The sequence below is a fragment of the Bison bison genome, unplaced genomic scaffold (genome assembly GCF_000754665.1).
Source record: "Bison bison bison isolate TAMUID 2011002044 unplaced genomic scaffold, Bison_UMD1.0 scf7180017864390, whole genome shotgun sequence".
NCBI classification, from domain to species: Eukaryota; Metazoa; Chordata; class Mammalia; order Artiodactyla; family Bovidae; genus Bison; species Bison bison.
In genome coordinates this window covers 798,291-816,387 of record NW_011494962.1, presented here as the reverse complement: position 1 = coordinate 816,387, position 18,097 = coordinate 798,291, and the positions used below count along the sequence as shown (strand labels likewise).

The 18,097-nt window shown below is 43.2% G+C and overlaps 1 protein-coding gene across 1 annotated transcript; it reads right to left on the bottom strand.

Moving 5' to 3' along the window:
• Nucleotides 1–289: 289 nt before the first annotated feature.
• On the bottom strand, nt 290–9,822 carry GABARAPL1 (GABA(A) receptor-associated protein like 1). Its single transcript, XM_010858637.1, has 4 exons — nt 9,455–9,822; nt 4,689–4,767; nt 3,140–3,258; nt 290–1,664 (listed from the first exon to the last, which is right to left on the bottom strand). Exons 1-4 carry the CDS (start codon nt 9,542–9,544, stop codon nt 1,599–1,601), a joined length of 354 nt encoding a protein of 117 aa, XP_010856939.1. The 5' UTR covers nt 9,545–9,822; the 3' UTR covers nt 290–1,598.
• Nucleotides 9,823–18,097: the final 8,275 nt, after the last annotated feature.

The following is an 18,097-nucleotide window of genomic DNA, read 5'->3' as shown; positions in this document are numbered from 1 at the left end:
TGTAGGCGTCTTCCACCTTCAGCTCTGAGGAGCATGTAAAGCAGTGACAAGGCATTTATCTATGGAGGAAAAAACCACGCACATTCTGCCAACAGACACCCTGTGCACCCCGCCCACAGCTCCCTTCGCCTTTGGCCTTTGGACAGTGACTCCTGGGTGGTGAGGGGTGGAGTACACGTCTGACCACATCTGGGCGACGCCTCACAAGGCCACATCCTCCCAAAGTTTCCTGCTCGGAGTCCACACACTGTCTACTCTAATACCTACTAAATAAAGGCAACATTTCTAACTCATTTTAAGGTATGCAATTCTTTTATTTCCTTGGTCTGACAGCAGAAACTTCATTATACAAGAGCCTGCATCTTGACAGAGCTGACCCTCAGACTTCCCCCACGGGAAGGACCCTTTTCATTCACGGAGATGAACTGAAGTGTCTTGAGATGAATTGAAATGTCCCATCTGGGTGCAAATTCCTGCTTCCCACCCAGATCATAACCCTAACGTGAAAATAATCAGAATCAAATGGAATCCCCAAGAACTATGAAAAGTCACCCTTCTCAAATTTTTCTAACTAGCAGCTGCGGGAAATTAAGACCCAAGGAGGGGGTGCCACTGGCCCTCACCATGCATCTCTGTGCATTGAGAAAGTGGAGGACAGCAGGCCGGAAGCAAGAGTTCTGGATAAGCGGGAGGTGCAGACAAGCCATCTTACCCCATACCTGCCCCTTCTGTACGTAACTCCGTTAACTCATGGAGTGAAGTCTGGGAAATGTCAAGACGAGTGGTTTTAGCCTGTTACTGAAATGGGTGACGCTCATTCAAGTCCAAGGTAGGTGTGGGGAAAACGGGCACCAAAGAACAAAGCAGGTTAGACAGAGATGCTCAGTACTCATTCAGTTCCAGTTCTATGCTATGGAGACTATCTTTGCAATCCTGATGTCCCTCACGCCTGGCCTCTACTCTCCAGCAGAAGGGGAGCTCCATCTAAGTGTCTACAGCCACCACAGGGGTGGTGGGCTGGGTACTGTGATGCTTGTGAGATGAGCACTGGGATGTGGGAGGGTGTGGGAGACAGGAGAGGTCAGGGGCTATAATACTTCAATTACAGTGGGTCTCTTTTGGTCCCTGGGAATGGTCCACTCCCAGCCAGTAATCCTGCAACATTCTCAACCCCTTTCCCCACCTGTCTTGTGCAAATGTCAAAAATAGAATCTCTGCCCAAAGCAAAGGAGAGCAGGAAGTTACTGTCGGTTCACGGTCTCTGGCCCCAGCTTGCCCACTCCGGTTCTTCCATGGAAATCAGATTTTGCAGCAGTGTTTGTTGTGAGACTAAAGTATCCCTATTTTTTTTTTTCTATCAAAGCCAACCCAACAGCTCTGTCCTGACATGCTTTCTCCCAGGGCCGAGAAAGCAGCAAAAAATGTCAATCGAGCGTGTGAAAATATGGTGATGGTGTGTGCGGTGTCGTGTTTCCAGGTGTTCCTCCTCTGTCTCCTTCACAGGGGGAGCCCTCCCTCTGTCTCTCTCTCCCCAAGCCCCACACTTGCCCCTCCCCCTGCCCCGAGTCCGGTCGCTCCCACTGGCCGGTTTCCGCCACTCACTTCCCGTAGACACTCTCATCACTGTAGGCCACATACAGAAAGTAGTCTTCCTCATGGTTGTCCTGGGTGAAGAGGGGAGAGAATGGTTTAGAAACATAATCAAGTTCGTCATCCCTAGGGTCTGGAGTCTCACACAACCTTGTAGGGTAGGCATAGGAGGTACCCTGCATCCCCCTTCAAAAGGGGATAGCGTGACTCCCCTGGTAGTCCAGTGCTTAGGACTCTGAGCTTTCAGTGCAGGGGTCACCAGTTTGATCCCTGGTCAGGGAACTTGGATCCTGCATGCCACTGGGCAGGGCCAAAAAAACAGGGATCAAAGAAGCAGCAGAAGTGGCTGGGATTCAACTTTGAACTCTTAAGTTCACAAAAACCTTCATGGAGAACATCATACACATCAGAGATATGAAGCTCATTCTGGCAAGAACAACGACACAACATGACTATATATTGTTGTTGACTGCTGTTCAGTCACTAAGTCGTGTCCAACTCTTCTGTGACCCCATGGACTGTAGCCCACTAGGCTCCCTTGTCCGTGGGATTTCCCGACAAGAATACTGGAGTGGGTTGCCATTTATTCCTCCAGGAGATCTTCCTGACCCAAGGATTGAACACGTGTCTCCTGCATTGGCAGGCAGGTTCTTTACCGCTGAGCCACCAGGGAAACCCATTAACTATATATATTTGAAAGTGAAAGTCGCTCAGCATGTCAGACACTTTATGACCCCATGGACTATACAGTCCATGGAATTCTCTAGGCCAGAATAATGGAGTGGGTAGCCTATCCCTTCTCCAGCGGATCTTTCCGACCCTGGAATCGAAGGGATAATTATATATATTGGGATATAAAAATATATATATTGGGATATAAAAATATATATATTGGGATATAAAAATATATATATTGGGATATAAAATCATATATATTGGGATATATATATATGGATATAAACCAGGGAATGTATGCTGTGGAATAAAAACTAGAAATTATTAGAAAAGTTCACTAATAGGATAGAATTATAAGACAGTATTGTGTGAAACCCTTTGAGGAATAATGATGCAGTTACAATCTAAGGTGATAAATCATGATCAAGTTCTCTACTATAGTTTATCATCGTATTTTTACAGTTTACCAAAAATTAAACCAAATAAAATCATTCAAGTTACTCCCTCCAACTGAGTTGATTTGTGAAGACAAATGAATCCACTGAAACACTGCCTGGTCTTTAAATTTGATTTGATTTGGTATATCTGTGGTCAGAAAGCACTTCCTGCTGTTTCAATAAGGACACTCCAATGTTAAAACACTACGGCAGGGCAAGACTGAGAAAATAATTCAAACGGACTGAATCCCGTGTGCCGCTCAATTGCTGAGGGACAAGAGACACCTGATTTCCCAGAGCCTGACACGGCCATGTGAGAGCATCCTGATAAATGACACCTCTACCACCTGCCCCACTTCCCGGGTGTGTGGAAGGTAACACCTGGGACGGAGGCTAGAGAAAGCCAGGCGGTACAGCCTTGTCGCCAGGACCATTACCTCATACAGCTGGCCCATGGTCGCACTAGTGGGAGGTATGGTGTTGTTGACAAAGAAGAATAAGGCGTCCTCAGGTCTCAGGTGGATTCTCTTCCGGATTAAGAAGTAGAACTGGCCAACTGGATGGGGGGTGTGGGGGTGGCGTTTAGAAAACAAAGACGAAGCAGAAGAAGACAAGAGGTTAGCAGGAGGGTAGTAAGATCCGGAAAACAATTCTACTGCACCTGTTTCCCAAAGCACCAGACGGGCATTATCATCTGAGCAGAGCCTAACACTGTCCTGCAGCTTCAGAAACAAAAAATGACATGGCAAGAAGCCTGTGTGTTCCCTGACATGCCATGGAGTTTAATTCCTCAATCCGTCTCCACTTTACTCAATTTCAGACCTAATGCTAACATTCCCATGGTCTAAATCTGATTTGAAACACACTTTTCAGAATTCTTTGGGGTCCAGCGGTTAGGACTCTGGTGCTTTCAATGCCAGGGCCCAGGTTCTATCCCTGGTAGGGGGAACTAAGATCCCAAAGCCACATAATATGGGGAGAAAAACACACACACACACCAGACACTTTCATGTCCATTTCCGCCTAAGACAAACTTGTGATGGAAGATATCTACTGGACTCCAGTAATCTTAGTACAATCCCTCATCCCAATGTCGGGGCAATGAGTGGCATTCAGTGCTTTATTTTTCACTGAGTACACTGAAAGGTTTCTGCTGCTGCTGCTGCTGCTGCTGCTGAGTCGCTTCAGTCGTGTCCGACTCTGCGACCCCACAGACGGCGGCCCACCAGGCTCCCCCGTCCCTGGGATTCTCCAGGCAAGAACACTGGAGTGGGTTGCCATTTCCTTCTCCAATGCATGAAAGTGAAAAGTGAAAGGGAAGTCACTCAGTCATGTCCGACTCTTAGCAACCTCATGGACTGCAGCCTACCAGGCTCCTCTGCCCATGGTTTCTAGAAGGCTGATATTCAAACCTAATCACTCTGGAGCAAACACAGCTACCAATATCTTTCCAAGTGTCTCCTGGATGCAGTGGTTATTCCATTAAACATCAACATGAAGAATTAATGTATCTTTTGGAAATCCAAACAGTATCTACAAGATGTATGAACAAAAAAACCATAACTTGAAGAGGTCAAGGTATTCAGCTGAGAATCTCTATAATGTTATCTTCCCAACAAATTAGTCTGGTTTTCCTTATGGTGTAAATTGGTATCACAATAACAAACCCGAATTTTAAGCGGCTTATATAATACGCATCTGGTCTTTTCTTTCAAGCTCTCACACTCTGCTGCCTCTAAATCAAACAAGGCCCTACAACAATGGGAAAAGCTTAAGGAAATCAGTGATGGGAAAGAACAATTACATCACCATCGCTGAATCACCCAATCCTCTGGGGCATCCCACTCACTTTCCTCTGTTCTACCTCCCCTCAAGCCCACGATCGCATGCACACAGGAAGGACTGGGAAGGAGGGAGGAAGGGTCTGCTACTGTAGGAGGAAGGGTCTGCTGTGGGAGAAGGGTCAGGGGAGGGACAGAACATTACCAGTGAGGTCAGAGGGCACGAGGTACTTCCTCTTGTCCAGGTCAGGCACCCTGGCCTTGGGAGCCTTCTCCACGATCACCTGGGAGGAGAGACAAAGGGTGGGAATGAAAACTGCAGAATCCAACCTAGTATGTTGCCTTCTACACCCTACAATTGCCCTTATCTGAAGTGAGTTTCTCTAGGCTCAATACAACTTTTCCATCTCTTATTCTCTCTTACCCTTTACAAAATGTATGGGGAAACAAACTTTCTTAATAAGGTTATAATTTTATTACTGAAACAACAAGAGGATAAGGAAGGGATATTATGAAAAGTAAAGAGGATCTTGATTTTAATTACAAGTTACCTATAAGACGTGTGTACGTGCATGCTAAGTCGCTTCAGTCATTTCCAACTCTTCGCAACCCTATGGACTATAGCCCACCAGGCTCCTCTCTCCTTAGGTCTCTAGGCAAGAATACTGGAGTGGGTTGTCATGCCCTCCTCCAGGGGATCTTCCTGACCCAGGGATGAAACTAGAGTCTCTTATGGCTCGTGCATTGGTAGGCAGGTACTTTGTTATAGGATATATACTTTCTGGAATTTAGTTGAAGCACCAAGAAAATTGTCTGGATTTTCTCAAGTGGTCCTGAGTACCTACTAGGTTTATTCTTTCTCATAAATGATATTTATCTGTAAAGGTACAGATAATGTGGTTTAAATTTTGTACTTCATCAAAATTTTTGAGAATGATTGCAAAAAAAATGCATTCAAGGCACTATTAAGTAAAAAAAGTGTAAAAGTAGTGCTTATATTAATAGAATGTCAGTACAATAACCCATAATAACCCGTATTGATTATCTGTTAGGATTTTAAGGGATTTTCAGTGTCTACATTAAATATTTCTACAATACTTTCAAGTTTAGAAGGGTCATTTATTTCTGTAATGAAAAGGAAAAAAGATCAAAAGGGAGGAGATATACGTATACCTATGTTGAGGTTTGACAGAAAACAAAATTCTGTAAAGCAATTATCCTTCAATAAAAAAATAATTTAAAAAAAGGAAAAAAGATACATAAAAGTTATACATGTAGATGTATAAAACAGGAAATATTTTATAAATAAAATTTCAAGCAATAATTTAAATAATGTACTTAAATTTAAATATTACAAAAACACATTCAGTATTTATATACTATATAAGTGATGTAATATGTAATTTGATTTAAATTATAAATACTTTGAATTGATTATAAAACCATCAGTTTTAGATTTTTAGTCTAGAAAATATAATCATTTTAGGTAGAAGATAAGGGAAGTACAGAAAAGTTAAAGCATAAATAAACACTGGGTACAGGTCACATAAATTCTCTTAACTTCAGCATTCCAAGGAGTAAAATATGTATGTATGTTTAGTCACTCAGTTGTGTCCGAGCCTTTGTGACCCCATGGACTGTAGACCACCAGGCTCCTCTGTCCATGGGATTCTCCAGGCAAGAACACTGGAGTGGGTTGCCATGCCCTCCTCCAGGGGATCTTCCCGACCTAGGGATCAAACCTGGGTCTCCCACATTTCAAGCAGATCCTTTACCATTTGAGCCGCCAGGGAAACCTGATAAAAAGGAACATGGTAACCTTCAAACACATCTTTTACAGACACATGGAATGGACACAACAAACTCACTGCTACTGCTAAGTCACTTCAGTCGTGTTGGACTCTGTGCGACCCCATAGACGGCAGCCCGCCAGGCTCTCCCATCCCTGGGATTCTCCAGGCAAGAACACTGGAGTGGGGTGCCATTGCCTTCTCCAAATAATCCATAAATCCATAAAACTTTTATGTGAAAAGGCTTTGTAAACTGTAAAGATCTAAACATAACGATTTGGAGAAATCTGAAGCTTTTAAATTTAAGGGGATAGGTTAACATAGTGGAAAAACCTGCTTATTTTTGCAGAGAAAGAGAATTCTGCACCAGGAAGACCAGAAGAACATTATCACAAATAAGTCACAGGCACAAAATGTAAAGTGTGAGGAACAGAGTAGTAACTAACAAAGTGATGTTATCATAACTAGACTTATCATGGTGTCTTGAAATGTGCATAAAAAACACTATGTTGTGTAACAGGAATTAACAGTGTTGTAGGTTAATTATACTTTGAGAGTAAATCCTAAGAGTTCTTATCACACATTTTTTTTTCTATTTCTTTAATTTTGTATCTGTATGAGACTGTATGGACAGTCACTAAATTTATTGTGACCATCATTCCATAAGATATGTAAGTCAAATCATGATGCTGTACACTTTATAGGTATTCAGTGCCATATGTCAATTATATTTCTATAAAACCAAAAGAAAAAATTTAAAAAAAAATAAAAATTAAACCTGGAGTACTGATATATGAATCAGAAATGAAAACAAAGTCAGAAGAGCATAGGAATAGACCAGTGAAGACCCAACAATGAGGCAGCAGGTAAATAAAATTAAAAGGGAAGGAGGGAGCATAGCATTGTGTTATGCAGGAACTCTGAGACCTAGCAGCTCCAGCCCCAATTAATAAGAGATGGAAACCACAAGAAAGGAGCAGGAAAAGAGAGCAACAAAGACAAGTGCGATTGAATCAGGGTACGTGACTGCTTTAATAACAGAACAGTCCAGTGAGAAAGGGCTTTGGAAATCATTTAACCCTCTTTTCTGTCAACACAACACTTCAGCACAGTGAGATGCAGACTTCTGCTCAGAACTAACACCAAATCTCAGGATTCAGAGGGCAAAGCTCCTTCTTTTTTTTTTTTTTTTTTTGTCATCAGAAAGAAAGCCACACACTGAGCAACTGGAAGGAGTTTGGCCACTGGTTAAAATCCAACTGGAGAAATCATGAGATCTGAGTGAGTCATAAGAGCTTACAAATTATCAAATAAGTAAAATATTTAACAGCAAACAATGAGAAAAAAATAGAGGGATTAGCTGAAATTCTGGGTGAATGCATGGAAACAACTGAAATGGGAAGGGCTGTTTTGAGGAAATATAGGAGAATTTTAACTAGATTTTGGAACAGGTACAATTCTGAGCTTGTAGCTTATACAGAACTATTATTGGAACAGAGCTTTAATCTTGGAGTTCTGAAAAAAACGGTCATCATTTTGCTTACTGGAATGTTTTTCTGGCATCATACTGCCATCTGAACTGGTGAGGGCAGCAACAGTTGACTTCTCTATTTCCAATACCTGACAGCACAATGCACGCTTAAATCATTCTTAAATCACGAACTGCCTCGGACCTTGAGAAACACTACGGCCTGGAGGATCCAACAGCCAGGATCAGAATCCCAGCTCAGGCACACATCAGCCACTTGCAGGAAGTTACTCCATTTCTTCAGATCCTTCTTCTGTAGAAAGGGATTATAATGGTGTGAGGACTAAGTGAATGACTACAGACAGGGCACTGAAGATATTCCCAGGGATGTGGTAAGCTATCAATCAAAGTTAGTTGTCACTTGAAAGTATTATAAGAGGATAGGATGGGCGTCACCAAGACTTGGTGGGAAACTTTTAAAGCAGTCATCCAAGGTCCAGAGACCAGGAAAGAAATTTGCGAAGCATCCTTTAGTGGGTAATAGGGCTAGTTCTCCTTTTTAGCTGAAAACACCTTTGTATGTAATTCCCCTAATGCAACAGCCCTCATGTCTCCCTTAGATTATAGAAAAAGTACTCCAAGAGGTTTATACGGCCCAGGTCGCTTCTGGCAGCTGTAAGAACATGAAAAGTTAGATGGAAGACTGGAAAGGAATTCACCATCAGATAACTGCAATTCCTTTACACGTAAATTACCTGTAATATTTATCCTAAAGTCCCTGCCCTAAGATAAACAACACAGTCTTAGGGTCTTTAATCCTCCCATCTCCAAAACTCAAGGATTGCTGTTCCCTCTATCACACTTTAAAAGCCTTCTGCCCTCAAATCCAGCTACGCAGCCCACAATAGCGAAAACCAGGCAAGAGGCGGGGGAAGGGTAACAGGAAAAACGCCCGGATGCAGAAAGACACCTTGGTATTTCTTCCCTGTTCCTTCTCTCCGCCTGCACTAAGTTAAAGAACATAAACCTGAGTCCAAAAACCCGAGAAGAAGGTCTCAGTCCTTGCTGATTGTGTTCAGGTACAATGTGTTCAGAATAAACACCGGCCCACACGCCCTGGAGCCAAGAATGATGAGGCAACCGGGTTGCTGCGCAGAGAACGTGACCTTGTTTTCTGGGCCAGGACTCTTGTGGCATCCCCTTCCCTTCCTAATTCTCACAGAATAAAACAAAAGATCCAATGGCTTCCGAATATTTCCCTCCCAAACCCAGGGCTACCAAGGGCCAAAGTCCTCCCGATTAACGGAGAACCACCTAAGGGTGGAAATTGATGGGAGCAAATCCCCCTGTTCATTCCTAAACAGTTCCATGCTATCTTAAGGCAGCATACGGGTGGTCCCGACCTCATCATTCTCTCCCCAAAAAGCTACATTTTGAGTACATCCCAGCCAACACATCCGCTGAACGCTGCTGAGTCACTCAATCGTAGGATCCGTTCTAAAACTGCGGTCAGCTCTAAAAGATGGGGACAGGCTCTAGGGATACGAGTTTTTAAAGGTCCGCAGTCCGAACGTCCATTCCACTGGCTCTCCCCGCGGTGAAGGGCGTGCAGGTTGAGTAATGTTAGGGGCCACCCTTCTGTGCCTTTGGGCAGCCATCGCGACTCCCCCGCCCCCATCCCCATCCCTCCCCCCTCCCCCCTAGGACACTCACAGGGACCCGGTCCGGATATTTCTTTCGGATCTTTTCTCCTTCCTTTTTCCGATACTCAAAGGGATGGTCCTCCTTATACTGGAACTTCATGATGAACCGCAGGGTTTCTAAAATCCCCGGACGGGGCCTGGCTCTCTCGCGGACGAAGGCGTCTCTCCCGTCTTTTGATGATGATCCCTTTGGGCAATTCGCAATGAGTCTCAGATTCGCTTCCAAGAGGCCAGCCCACGTCGCAGCGCCGCTCGGCAGAGCTTTCAGAAAGGAGGGACTCGGGGCCTGGGTTCCAAGACAGGGTAGGGGCAGGTAAAGAATTCCCGGTGGCTTTTACCGAGAGCTGCGAGCACAAAAACAGCCCGACGGCCCGCAATCCTGTGACGTCAGGAAGCCCCGCCCCCGCGAACCTTGGACCGCGGGATGGGGGTGGGCAGGCGCCGTCCATTTCGGTGTTTTCTCTTTCTAGTTTCAGTTTCCCCGAATATAGTCCATTTAGAACACGAGGAATTTTCACATTTTATTTTATTGTGAAAGTGACATTAGAGGTGTTTTTAAAACAACAGCAAAAAATAATGTTCTAAAGAGGTATTCTACCCTCTCCGCCATTTCTTGGTTGGGCCCCAAAACAAATACAGATGGTAAAAATCCAGCTTTTTTTCAGCCTGTTGGGATCTGGTGTCTGGAAAGAGGTGGGATGGGAGTCCTGGAACTTCTTTGGCCCATTCAGAGGTGCCCCGGGCTTGTATTTCGCCCTTTGCTCGTTCATTGATTACACTGGTGCCTCGGATGCTGGGCTGGCTGCCTCGGATGCTGAGCTGGCTGCCTCCGCCCCGTGACCTCTCGTTCACCACGTTGGCGTCATGTTTGGGTTTTTGCAGCAAATCTGCCCCTAGAATATAAACAGAGCATGACTCAGGGAACTGAAGAGATGTAGCAGGTGAAGGGCAGGAGGTGTGATCAAGGTCCAGGGAAGTGACGTCAGTCGTTACTACTAAGGACTTTGCATAGGTTACAGCTATGGAAATGAATGACAGATCTCAGAAGTTAGGTCTGTCTTCGGAAAAGAAAATATCGTGCGATTCAGGCGATTAACTCGGTAGTCCTCAATTTTTCCCCTGATGCAAAAATTCACGGGAGGAGGGTACTCCTTTCCAGCCATGAATACAAAGCGCCACCTGAAGGGCTGGTGGAAGACTGGAGGTAACAGTGTCGCCTCCCACTTGCCCTCCGCTTTCCCTGCTAAGACAGAGGAATAAGGCCTTTCCAACCACTACTAACAAGTGATTATAGGGACCTGTAAGGGAAGAGCAGCAGAAACTGTAATATTAAAAAAGAATGAAGATACAGGATGAGGGGCTGCTGTGCCCTAAAGAAGTCCAGGAAGTTCTGAAAAATGACAACAGTGGGTCACTTGTCATCTTTCATCAAGGTCTCAGGGTCTCTGATTGAAAAAAAAAAAAATGAAAAGAAACAAGGAAAATGAATTGCATAGCCCTACATTTTTTAATTTTTAGGATTTTTTTTCTATGTGGGCCATTTTAAAAGTCTTCATTGAATGTGTCACAATATTGCTTCTCTTTTATGTTTTCGTTTTTTGTTCACAAGGCATGTGGGATCTAAGCTCCCCAACCAGGGACTGAACTGGCACCCCTGCATTGCAAGGTGGTCTTCACCACTGGACCGCCAGGGAAGTCCCTAACCTTTGTTTTTAATGCTAATCATTTTTCTCCATGGCATTTTTCAACCCTTATTATGTATGGAAATCCAGGAATTCTTGTATCGCATTATATTTTTGTAATGTTTAGTCCTTGTTTTCAAAGTGGTTATTTTAGCTGATTTGAGCTTTGACCCAAATATAGCTAAATCTCTCAAAGGAATACTTTAAAATCAATGGAGAAGAGTGTTATTTTCCCATCAAATCTACTGGAAACAATCATAGCTAGTTTAAAAATGATTTTAACTTTTATTTTGAAAATACCTATTCATGGTAGCAGATTACATAACACAGATACTCAGGAGATGAAATTTCATTAACCTTTATGCCTTAAGGCCTTTCTAAATGCAAATACTTTTTCACAGACTAGCCACTCTGTCAACCCTTTACAGCTTGCTACATATACTTGTAGCAGAACATTTAAAATATTATACAGAAGGTAATTTTGTAAGGAGATCAGTCCTGGGTGTTCTTTGGAAGGCATGATGCTGAAGCTGAAACTCCAGTACTTTGGCCACCTCATGCGAAGGGTTGATTCATTGGAAAAGACTCTGATGCTGGGAGGGATTGGGGGCAGGAGGAAAAGGGGACGACAGAGGATGAGATGGCTGGATGGCATCACTGACTCAATGGATGTGAGTTTGAGTGAACTCCGGGAGTTGGTGATGGACAGGGAGTCCTGGTGTGCTGCGATTCGTGGGGTTGCAAAGAGTCAGACACGACTGAGCAACTGAACTGAACTGAACTGAATTTTGTAAGGGCTTCCCTGGTAGCTCAACAGTGAACAATCTGCCTGCAATGCAGAAGACATGGGTTCCATCCCTGGGTTGGGAAGATCTCCTGGAGAAGAAAATGGCAACCCACTCCAGTATTGCCTGGAACATGCCAGGGATAGAGGAGTCTTGCAGGCTGCAATCCATGGGGTCACAAAGAGTCAGGCACGACTGAGCAACTAAACAACAACAACTTTCAAAGTCAATTGGTGGTTTTGTGGAAATCTAGACATACTCTAACCATACAATACAGCAAAATTTAGTTCACATGTGTTGTGACAGGTCTTCCCAGATGGCTCTAGCGGTAAAGAACCCACCTGTCAATGCAGAAGATGTAAGTGACATGGGTTCAACCCCTGGGTCAGAAGAGCCCCTGGAGGAGAGCATGGCAACCCTCTTCAGTATTCTTGCTTGGAGAATCCCATGGACAGAGGAGCCTGGTGGGTTATAGTCCATGGGATCACAAGGAGTCAGACATGACTGCAGCAACTTGACATGGGTGCACACACATGTCATGACAAGTAATATTTTTCTATTTATTCCAATATATTACTTCTTAGTTACTCTATTATTGTTGTTGAGTCTCTGTCAGGTCAGACTTTTATGACGCTATGGACAGTAACCTGCCAAGCTCCTCTGTCCATAGAATTCTTTAGGCAAGAATACTGAAATGGGTAGCCATTCGCTTCTCCAGGTTGTATCTTCCTTTCTCCAGGATATCTTCCCCACCCAGGGATCAAACCCAGGTCTCCTGCACTACAGGCAGATTCTTTATAGTTAGAGTCGTCAGGGCAGCCCAGAGGGCAGAACATTTGTTAATCAGATGAGAAGCAGTCACAAAACCACCTGAGACAAGATTAAACGGACCAGAGAGGCTCATTAAGATTAAGAGACTGGGCTACCTAAGACCCTGCACACACCCTAATCTTGTCAGCAATCCCATCCTTTAGAAACTTTGCAGAAGAAAGAAGAATGCAAGACTTACTTGCATTGATCCTTATTACATACCCCTGCTTGACTTGGCCAAAAGCAAATAGGAAGCCTCAAGGAGCCTCTTGATGAGGGTGAAAGAGGAGAGTGGAAAAGCTAGCTTAAAACTCAACATTTAAAAAACAAAGATCATGGCATCCGGTCCCATCACTTCATGGCAAATAGAAGGGGAAAAACTAGAAACAGTGACAGGTTTTATTTTCTTGGTCTCCAAAATCACTGCAGACAGTGACTGCAGCCACGAAATTAAAAGACATTTGCTCCTTGGAAGAAAAGCTATGACAAACCTAGACAGCTACCCATTCCAGTACTCTTGCCTGGAGAATTCCATGGACACAGGAGCCTGGTAGGCTACAGTCCATGGGGTCTCAAAGAGTCAGACACAACTGAGCAACTAACTTCATACTTCATTTTTGCTGTTCATCCCAGGCTTCCCTGTTCTTCACTATCTCGCAGTTTGCTCAAACTCATGTCCATTGAGTCGATGCTGCCATCCAACCATCTTATCCTCTGTCACCCCCATCTCCTCCTGCCCTCAATCTTTCCCAGCATCAGGGTCTTTTCCATTGAGTCGGCTCTTCGCATCAGGTGGCCAAAGTACTGGGGCTTAAGCTTAATCAGTCTTTGCAATGAATATTCAGAATTGATTTCCTTTAGCATTGACTGGTTTGATCTCCTTGCTGTCCAAGGGACTCTCAAAAGTCTTCTCCAACACCATAGTTCGAAAGCATTAATTCTTCAGCCCGAAGCCATTTTTTATGGTCCAACTCCCCAATCTGTACATGACTACTGGAAAGACCATTGCTTTGACTACATGGACCTTTACTGTACACCTGAAACTAACACAACATTGTATATCGACTATACTTCAAAAAAAAAAAAAAAAAGGAATATAAATTTATGCATAGTATTTGAAGTAAAGTAGATTTTAAAAGTCAGCTAAAATGTAGGGATTTTACATGTGTGTGGTGGAAAGGTGCTTCTCTTCACAAGCCTTGTAGAGCTATTTGACTTTGCAATCTGTCTGAAAGTATATATTTGAGTAAAAGGAATAAAAATTAATCTAAAGAACTAACAGCAAAAGGTTTTTTGGTTTGGTGTTTAAAGTCTGAGGAAATTGAGTGCAAAGCCAGCTCAGGAACTCAGTTTTCTGCCAGTCATATCACTTCTCTGTAACAGCTTTAGCCTCAAAAGCTGACCAAACGGAGCAGAACTGGCAGAACTCAGTTTTCTGCCAGTCATATCACTTCTCTGTAACAGCTTTAGCCTCAAAAGCTGACCAAACGGAGCACATTGTTTGGAAAATTAAAAGGGCCCTTGTAGGCATTCAGAAGGTTATGGTTACCTACTAATTGTTTGACCCCTCATGAACTTTTGTCCACTTTGAATTGGATTTGCATTTATCTACTTTGGTGTTCACTGAGTTTGAATTTACACCCCTTTTGGAGAGAGAGAGAAGAGAGGACCTAACTCCACCCGCCATAGTAATCAGATTAACGTTGGAAGGAAAATCAAGTCCTAAGTCTAGTGCAGGAGGGGTGTACCACACAAATCCTGTATAGGCAAGTTTGCTATATAAACTAGGACCAAGAAAGGTCCAGGCACTCAGAACACTGATATCATTTGCGGAACAGCACAGTAAGAACCAAAGGGTAGCATAAACACTTAGTCTGTGTTCTACCTGGAAACTGAAACACAATGAAGAGGCATTAAATTTAGTCTGCCTTGTTTCATAACTTTGCCTATAACCAAGCTCTTACGAAAGGTATTGGAGTGTTGTCTTTGGTGTGGCTGAATAGCCATAGTGGTCTCCCTGAATTCTACATCTCACTTCTCCCATTCATCCTCTAGTGACAGTAATCTTACAGGTTACATGATCTTTTTCCCCCTCTTCAAAAACTTTCAATAGCTTTTCATACAATGCAGGATAAAAACCAAACTCCTTAAACTCATATGGTAAGTATCTCCTTTGCCTCTCCTTTCTGTTTGTCCATCCCTGTTTCATTTAGACCTTGATCATAAAGATGAGACCATTAGACAACATTAATAACTTAGCTCATTAATAACTTAGCTCCTGATTTATGCTTTCCTAAATATATGTAACACCTTACTGAATCTATTGATTGCTTTCTTGGAGTAGAAGTAAGAACGAAGAATTAAGTTGTTAAATAACTGACCCTCTCTCCCTAGCTTCCTCTTTAGTAAATTTGCAGGTGGATCTTTCAAGCGCAAGTGGATCACACAGGCAAGAGAACATCCAACCACAGGTGGACCATGGGAGCAAGACAATGTCCCGAGGAAGAGACATCAGCAGGTTTGCATGCAATGGAAAGATGATGAAGAATCTGACCTCCTGCCTTAATGATTAACTAAGATTGTTTCTCCTTGTTCCATTTAAAAATTGGCATGACGAAGCAGGATCATCAGAGTTGGTGTCTGGACATAAGTCCACCATCTCCTCAGATTGCTGACTTTTCTTCTTTATCAAAGCTTGCCCTTCAATTTATTGGCTATTGAGCAGCAAGCGGCCAAGCCTGCACACAGTTAAAATATGTAATTTGTTGTTTGTTTAGTTGTTCAGTTGTGTCTGACTCTTTGCGACCCCCTGGACTATAGCCCACTAGGTTCCTCTGTTCGTGGAGTTTCCCAGGCAAGTGTACTGCAGTGGATTGCCATTTCTTCCTCCAAGGGATCTTCCCAACCCAGGGATTGAACCTGCATCTTACCGCTGAACCACTGGGAAAGCCTCATACTATGTAATACTTACTTGTCATCAAAAGATCCCAGCCTATCTTTTCAGAATCTTTCTTTTTCTATTACTCTTGGGATTTTTAACACTCTCCATGATTCGCATTCCCATCTTTCCCATCTTTGCTCATAGACAGAAAATGGACTTATCATGCATATTTGATGTTTACATTCTATAATCTTTCAGGTTTCAACTCAGACATGACTGCTTCATGACACCCTTTCCATGTTCTAAAGTTCTGAGCAATTCTGAGGTGGAAAATAGTGCAATTCTGGCTTAACAGAGGTGAAGGTTCCAACAGATGGGTATTGGCCAACATTATTCAGACACAGCTTGTAAATTATCTTCCACAAATGTATCTTGGACAATCCATAAATCACTGAAATTGTTTTCCCTGTCAGTCTGTTCAAGGGTGGACTTCCCATCCTGTCTTCTTTATTACCTTCCAGCCAATCTGCTCAGCCGATGAAAAGAAAACAAAACTGGGCTGTTCCCAGACTTTGCAGTTTTTCTCCCCTGCCTCTTAAATTTGTTACATAAATTTCATTTATGCTTTAGTTCCATGCTCTCATATACATGTAAACTCCTAATGTGTTAACTAATCAGACCCTTTGATAGTCTTCTCAGCCAGACCCTATAAATCCCGACTTAGACTTGGACCAGAAACAAACCACTACAAGGTTTCTTGTGCTGTTCTATTTGCCTCTAAACCACAGAGGAAACCAGTCATCACAACCCAGTCAATCTTCTCTCAGACTCATCTTCCCGCAGAAAGGAGCTCCTGTATTATTCTTGTGTAAACTAGTCCACATCTGGTCCATTTCTCTCAGACTGGGGCTTCATGCTCTCAGTGTCTTCTCCTTCTGCTATGTAGATATATATATTTTTTTTATAATGAACCTTGTTTTTTAATTGTTGACTAATTTTTTTTTTAATTTACTTGTTTTTAACTGAAGGACAATTGCTTTACTGCATTGGTTTATGCCATACATCAACATGAATTAGCCATGGGTATACGTATGTCTCCTCCCTCTTGAATCTTACTCCCACCTCCCATCCCTTCCTACTCCTCTAGGTTGTGATAGAACCCCAGTTTGGATTTCCTGAGGCATACAGCAAATGTCCATGGGCTATCTGTTTTATATATGGTAGTGTATATGCTTCCATGCTACTTTCTCCATTCATATAGATACTGACACTTCCTTTCAGATATCCATGCCCCACTGGACATGTTTCAGTTTTGGCAAATAAAAAATGATTTTTTTAAAGTGTGGGGTTTTTTTTCCCCCACTTAGTGTAATCACCCTCAGTTCAGTTCAGTCACTCAGTCGTGTCTGAATCTTTGCAACCCCATGGACTGCAGCACGCCAGGCTTCCCTGTAAATCACCAACTCCCGGAGCTTACTCAAACTCATGTCCATCGAGTCAGTGATGCCATCCAACCATATCATCCTCTGTCGTCCCCTTCTCCTCCTGCCCTCAATCTTTCCCAGCATCAGGGTCTTTTCAAGTGAGTCGTCCTTCGTATCAGGTGGGCACAGTATTGGAGTTTCAGCTTCAGTATCACTCCTTCCAATGAATATTCAAGACTGATTTCCTTTAGGATTGACTGGTTTGGGAAACACCTTAGAAAACCCAAATTAAGCTCTCTATATATATACAGATTAAGCTATAGAGTTTGGATAATGAAGCTTCATAGGCAGGCTGCAGGATGTTACCAGGGTCTCCTGCACTGCAGGCAGATTCTTTACCATCTATGCCAGCAGAGAAACCCATGAGGATAATTAAAAGGAGTGAAACAAAATTAAACCAGTGGTGAAAGTGATTGAGCTGATGAGCAGATGTCTTAGACTGAGTAAAGAAGTGAAGCCAAATAGCTGCTAATGGCTTGTGACAAAATGGGAGTGGGGACAGGGGCGGGAGACTCCATGTGGCTAAGGACAGGGCAAGAGGGGAGGCAAAGTGAGGCAGATAGATCTCTTTAGAACAAGATCCTTACAGGCAGGGTTTCTTTCCAGATCTCCTTGTACCTGAGGACATTTTAACTTCTTTAAGGCTGTAGCATCCTGAAGGTTGAAAGGATCTAGAGTACTTTATGGAATATGTGACACTGAAGAGATTCATTTGGCAGTGCAAAACAAGGCCCCCTTGGGTGTTATTAACAATTCATGCATTTAACAATTTCCAGAGGCAGCGTCTTAAATGACTCAGAATAAAGTAGATCACCAGCAGATTATACTCACTTAGAACATTTTCCCTCCTGGCTCAGTGAGCGTTCCAAGAAAGGGTTTAATGAGGTGGTGCATTAATCAGCCACCCCTGGGTCTGTATTGCTCCCTGAAATGGAGCTAATTGACTAATAAACAAATTTTCTAAAATATTCCTTACCTCTACACAGGATATATTAAGACGGATCACATGTC

Bases quoted from the DNA above. Each gene is read 5' to 3' on its own strand.
- GABARAPL1 (XM_010858637.1), bottom strand. From the start codon at position 9,544: ATGAAGTTCCAGTATAAGGAGGACCATCCCTTTGAGTATCGGAAAAAG. The intron at 3,259-4,688 runs GTAATGTTCTGT...CCCCCCATCCAG, and splicing joins CGTGCCCTCTGACCTCACTG to TTGGCCAGTTCTACTTCTTA. The intron at 1,665-3,139 runs GTAATGGTCCTG...CTCTTCACCCAG, and splicing joins CCATGGGCCAGCTGTATGAG to GACAACCATGAGGAAGACTA.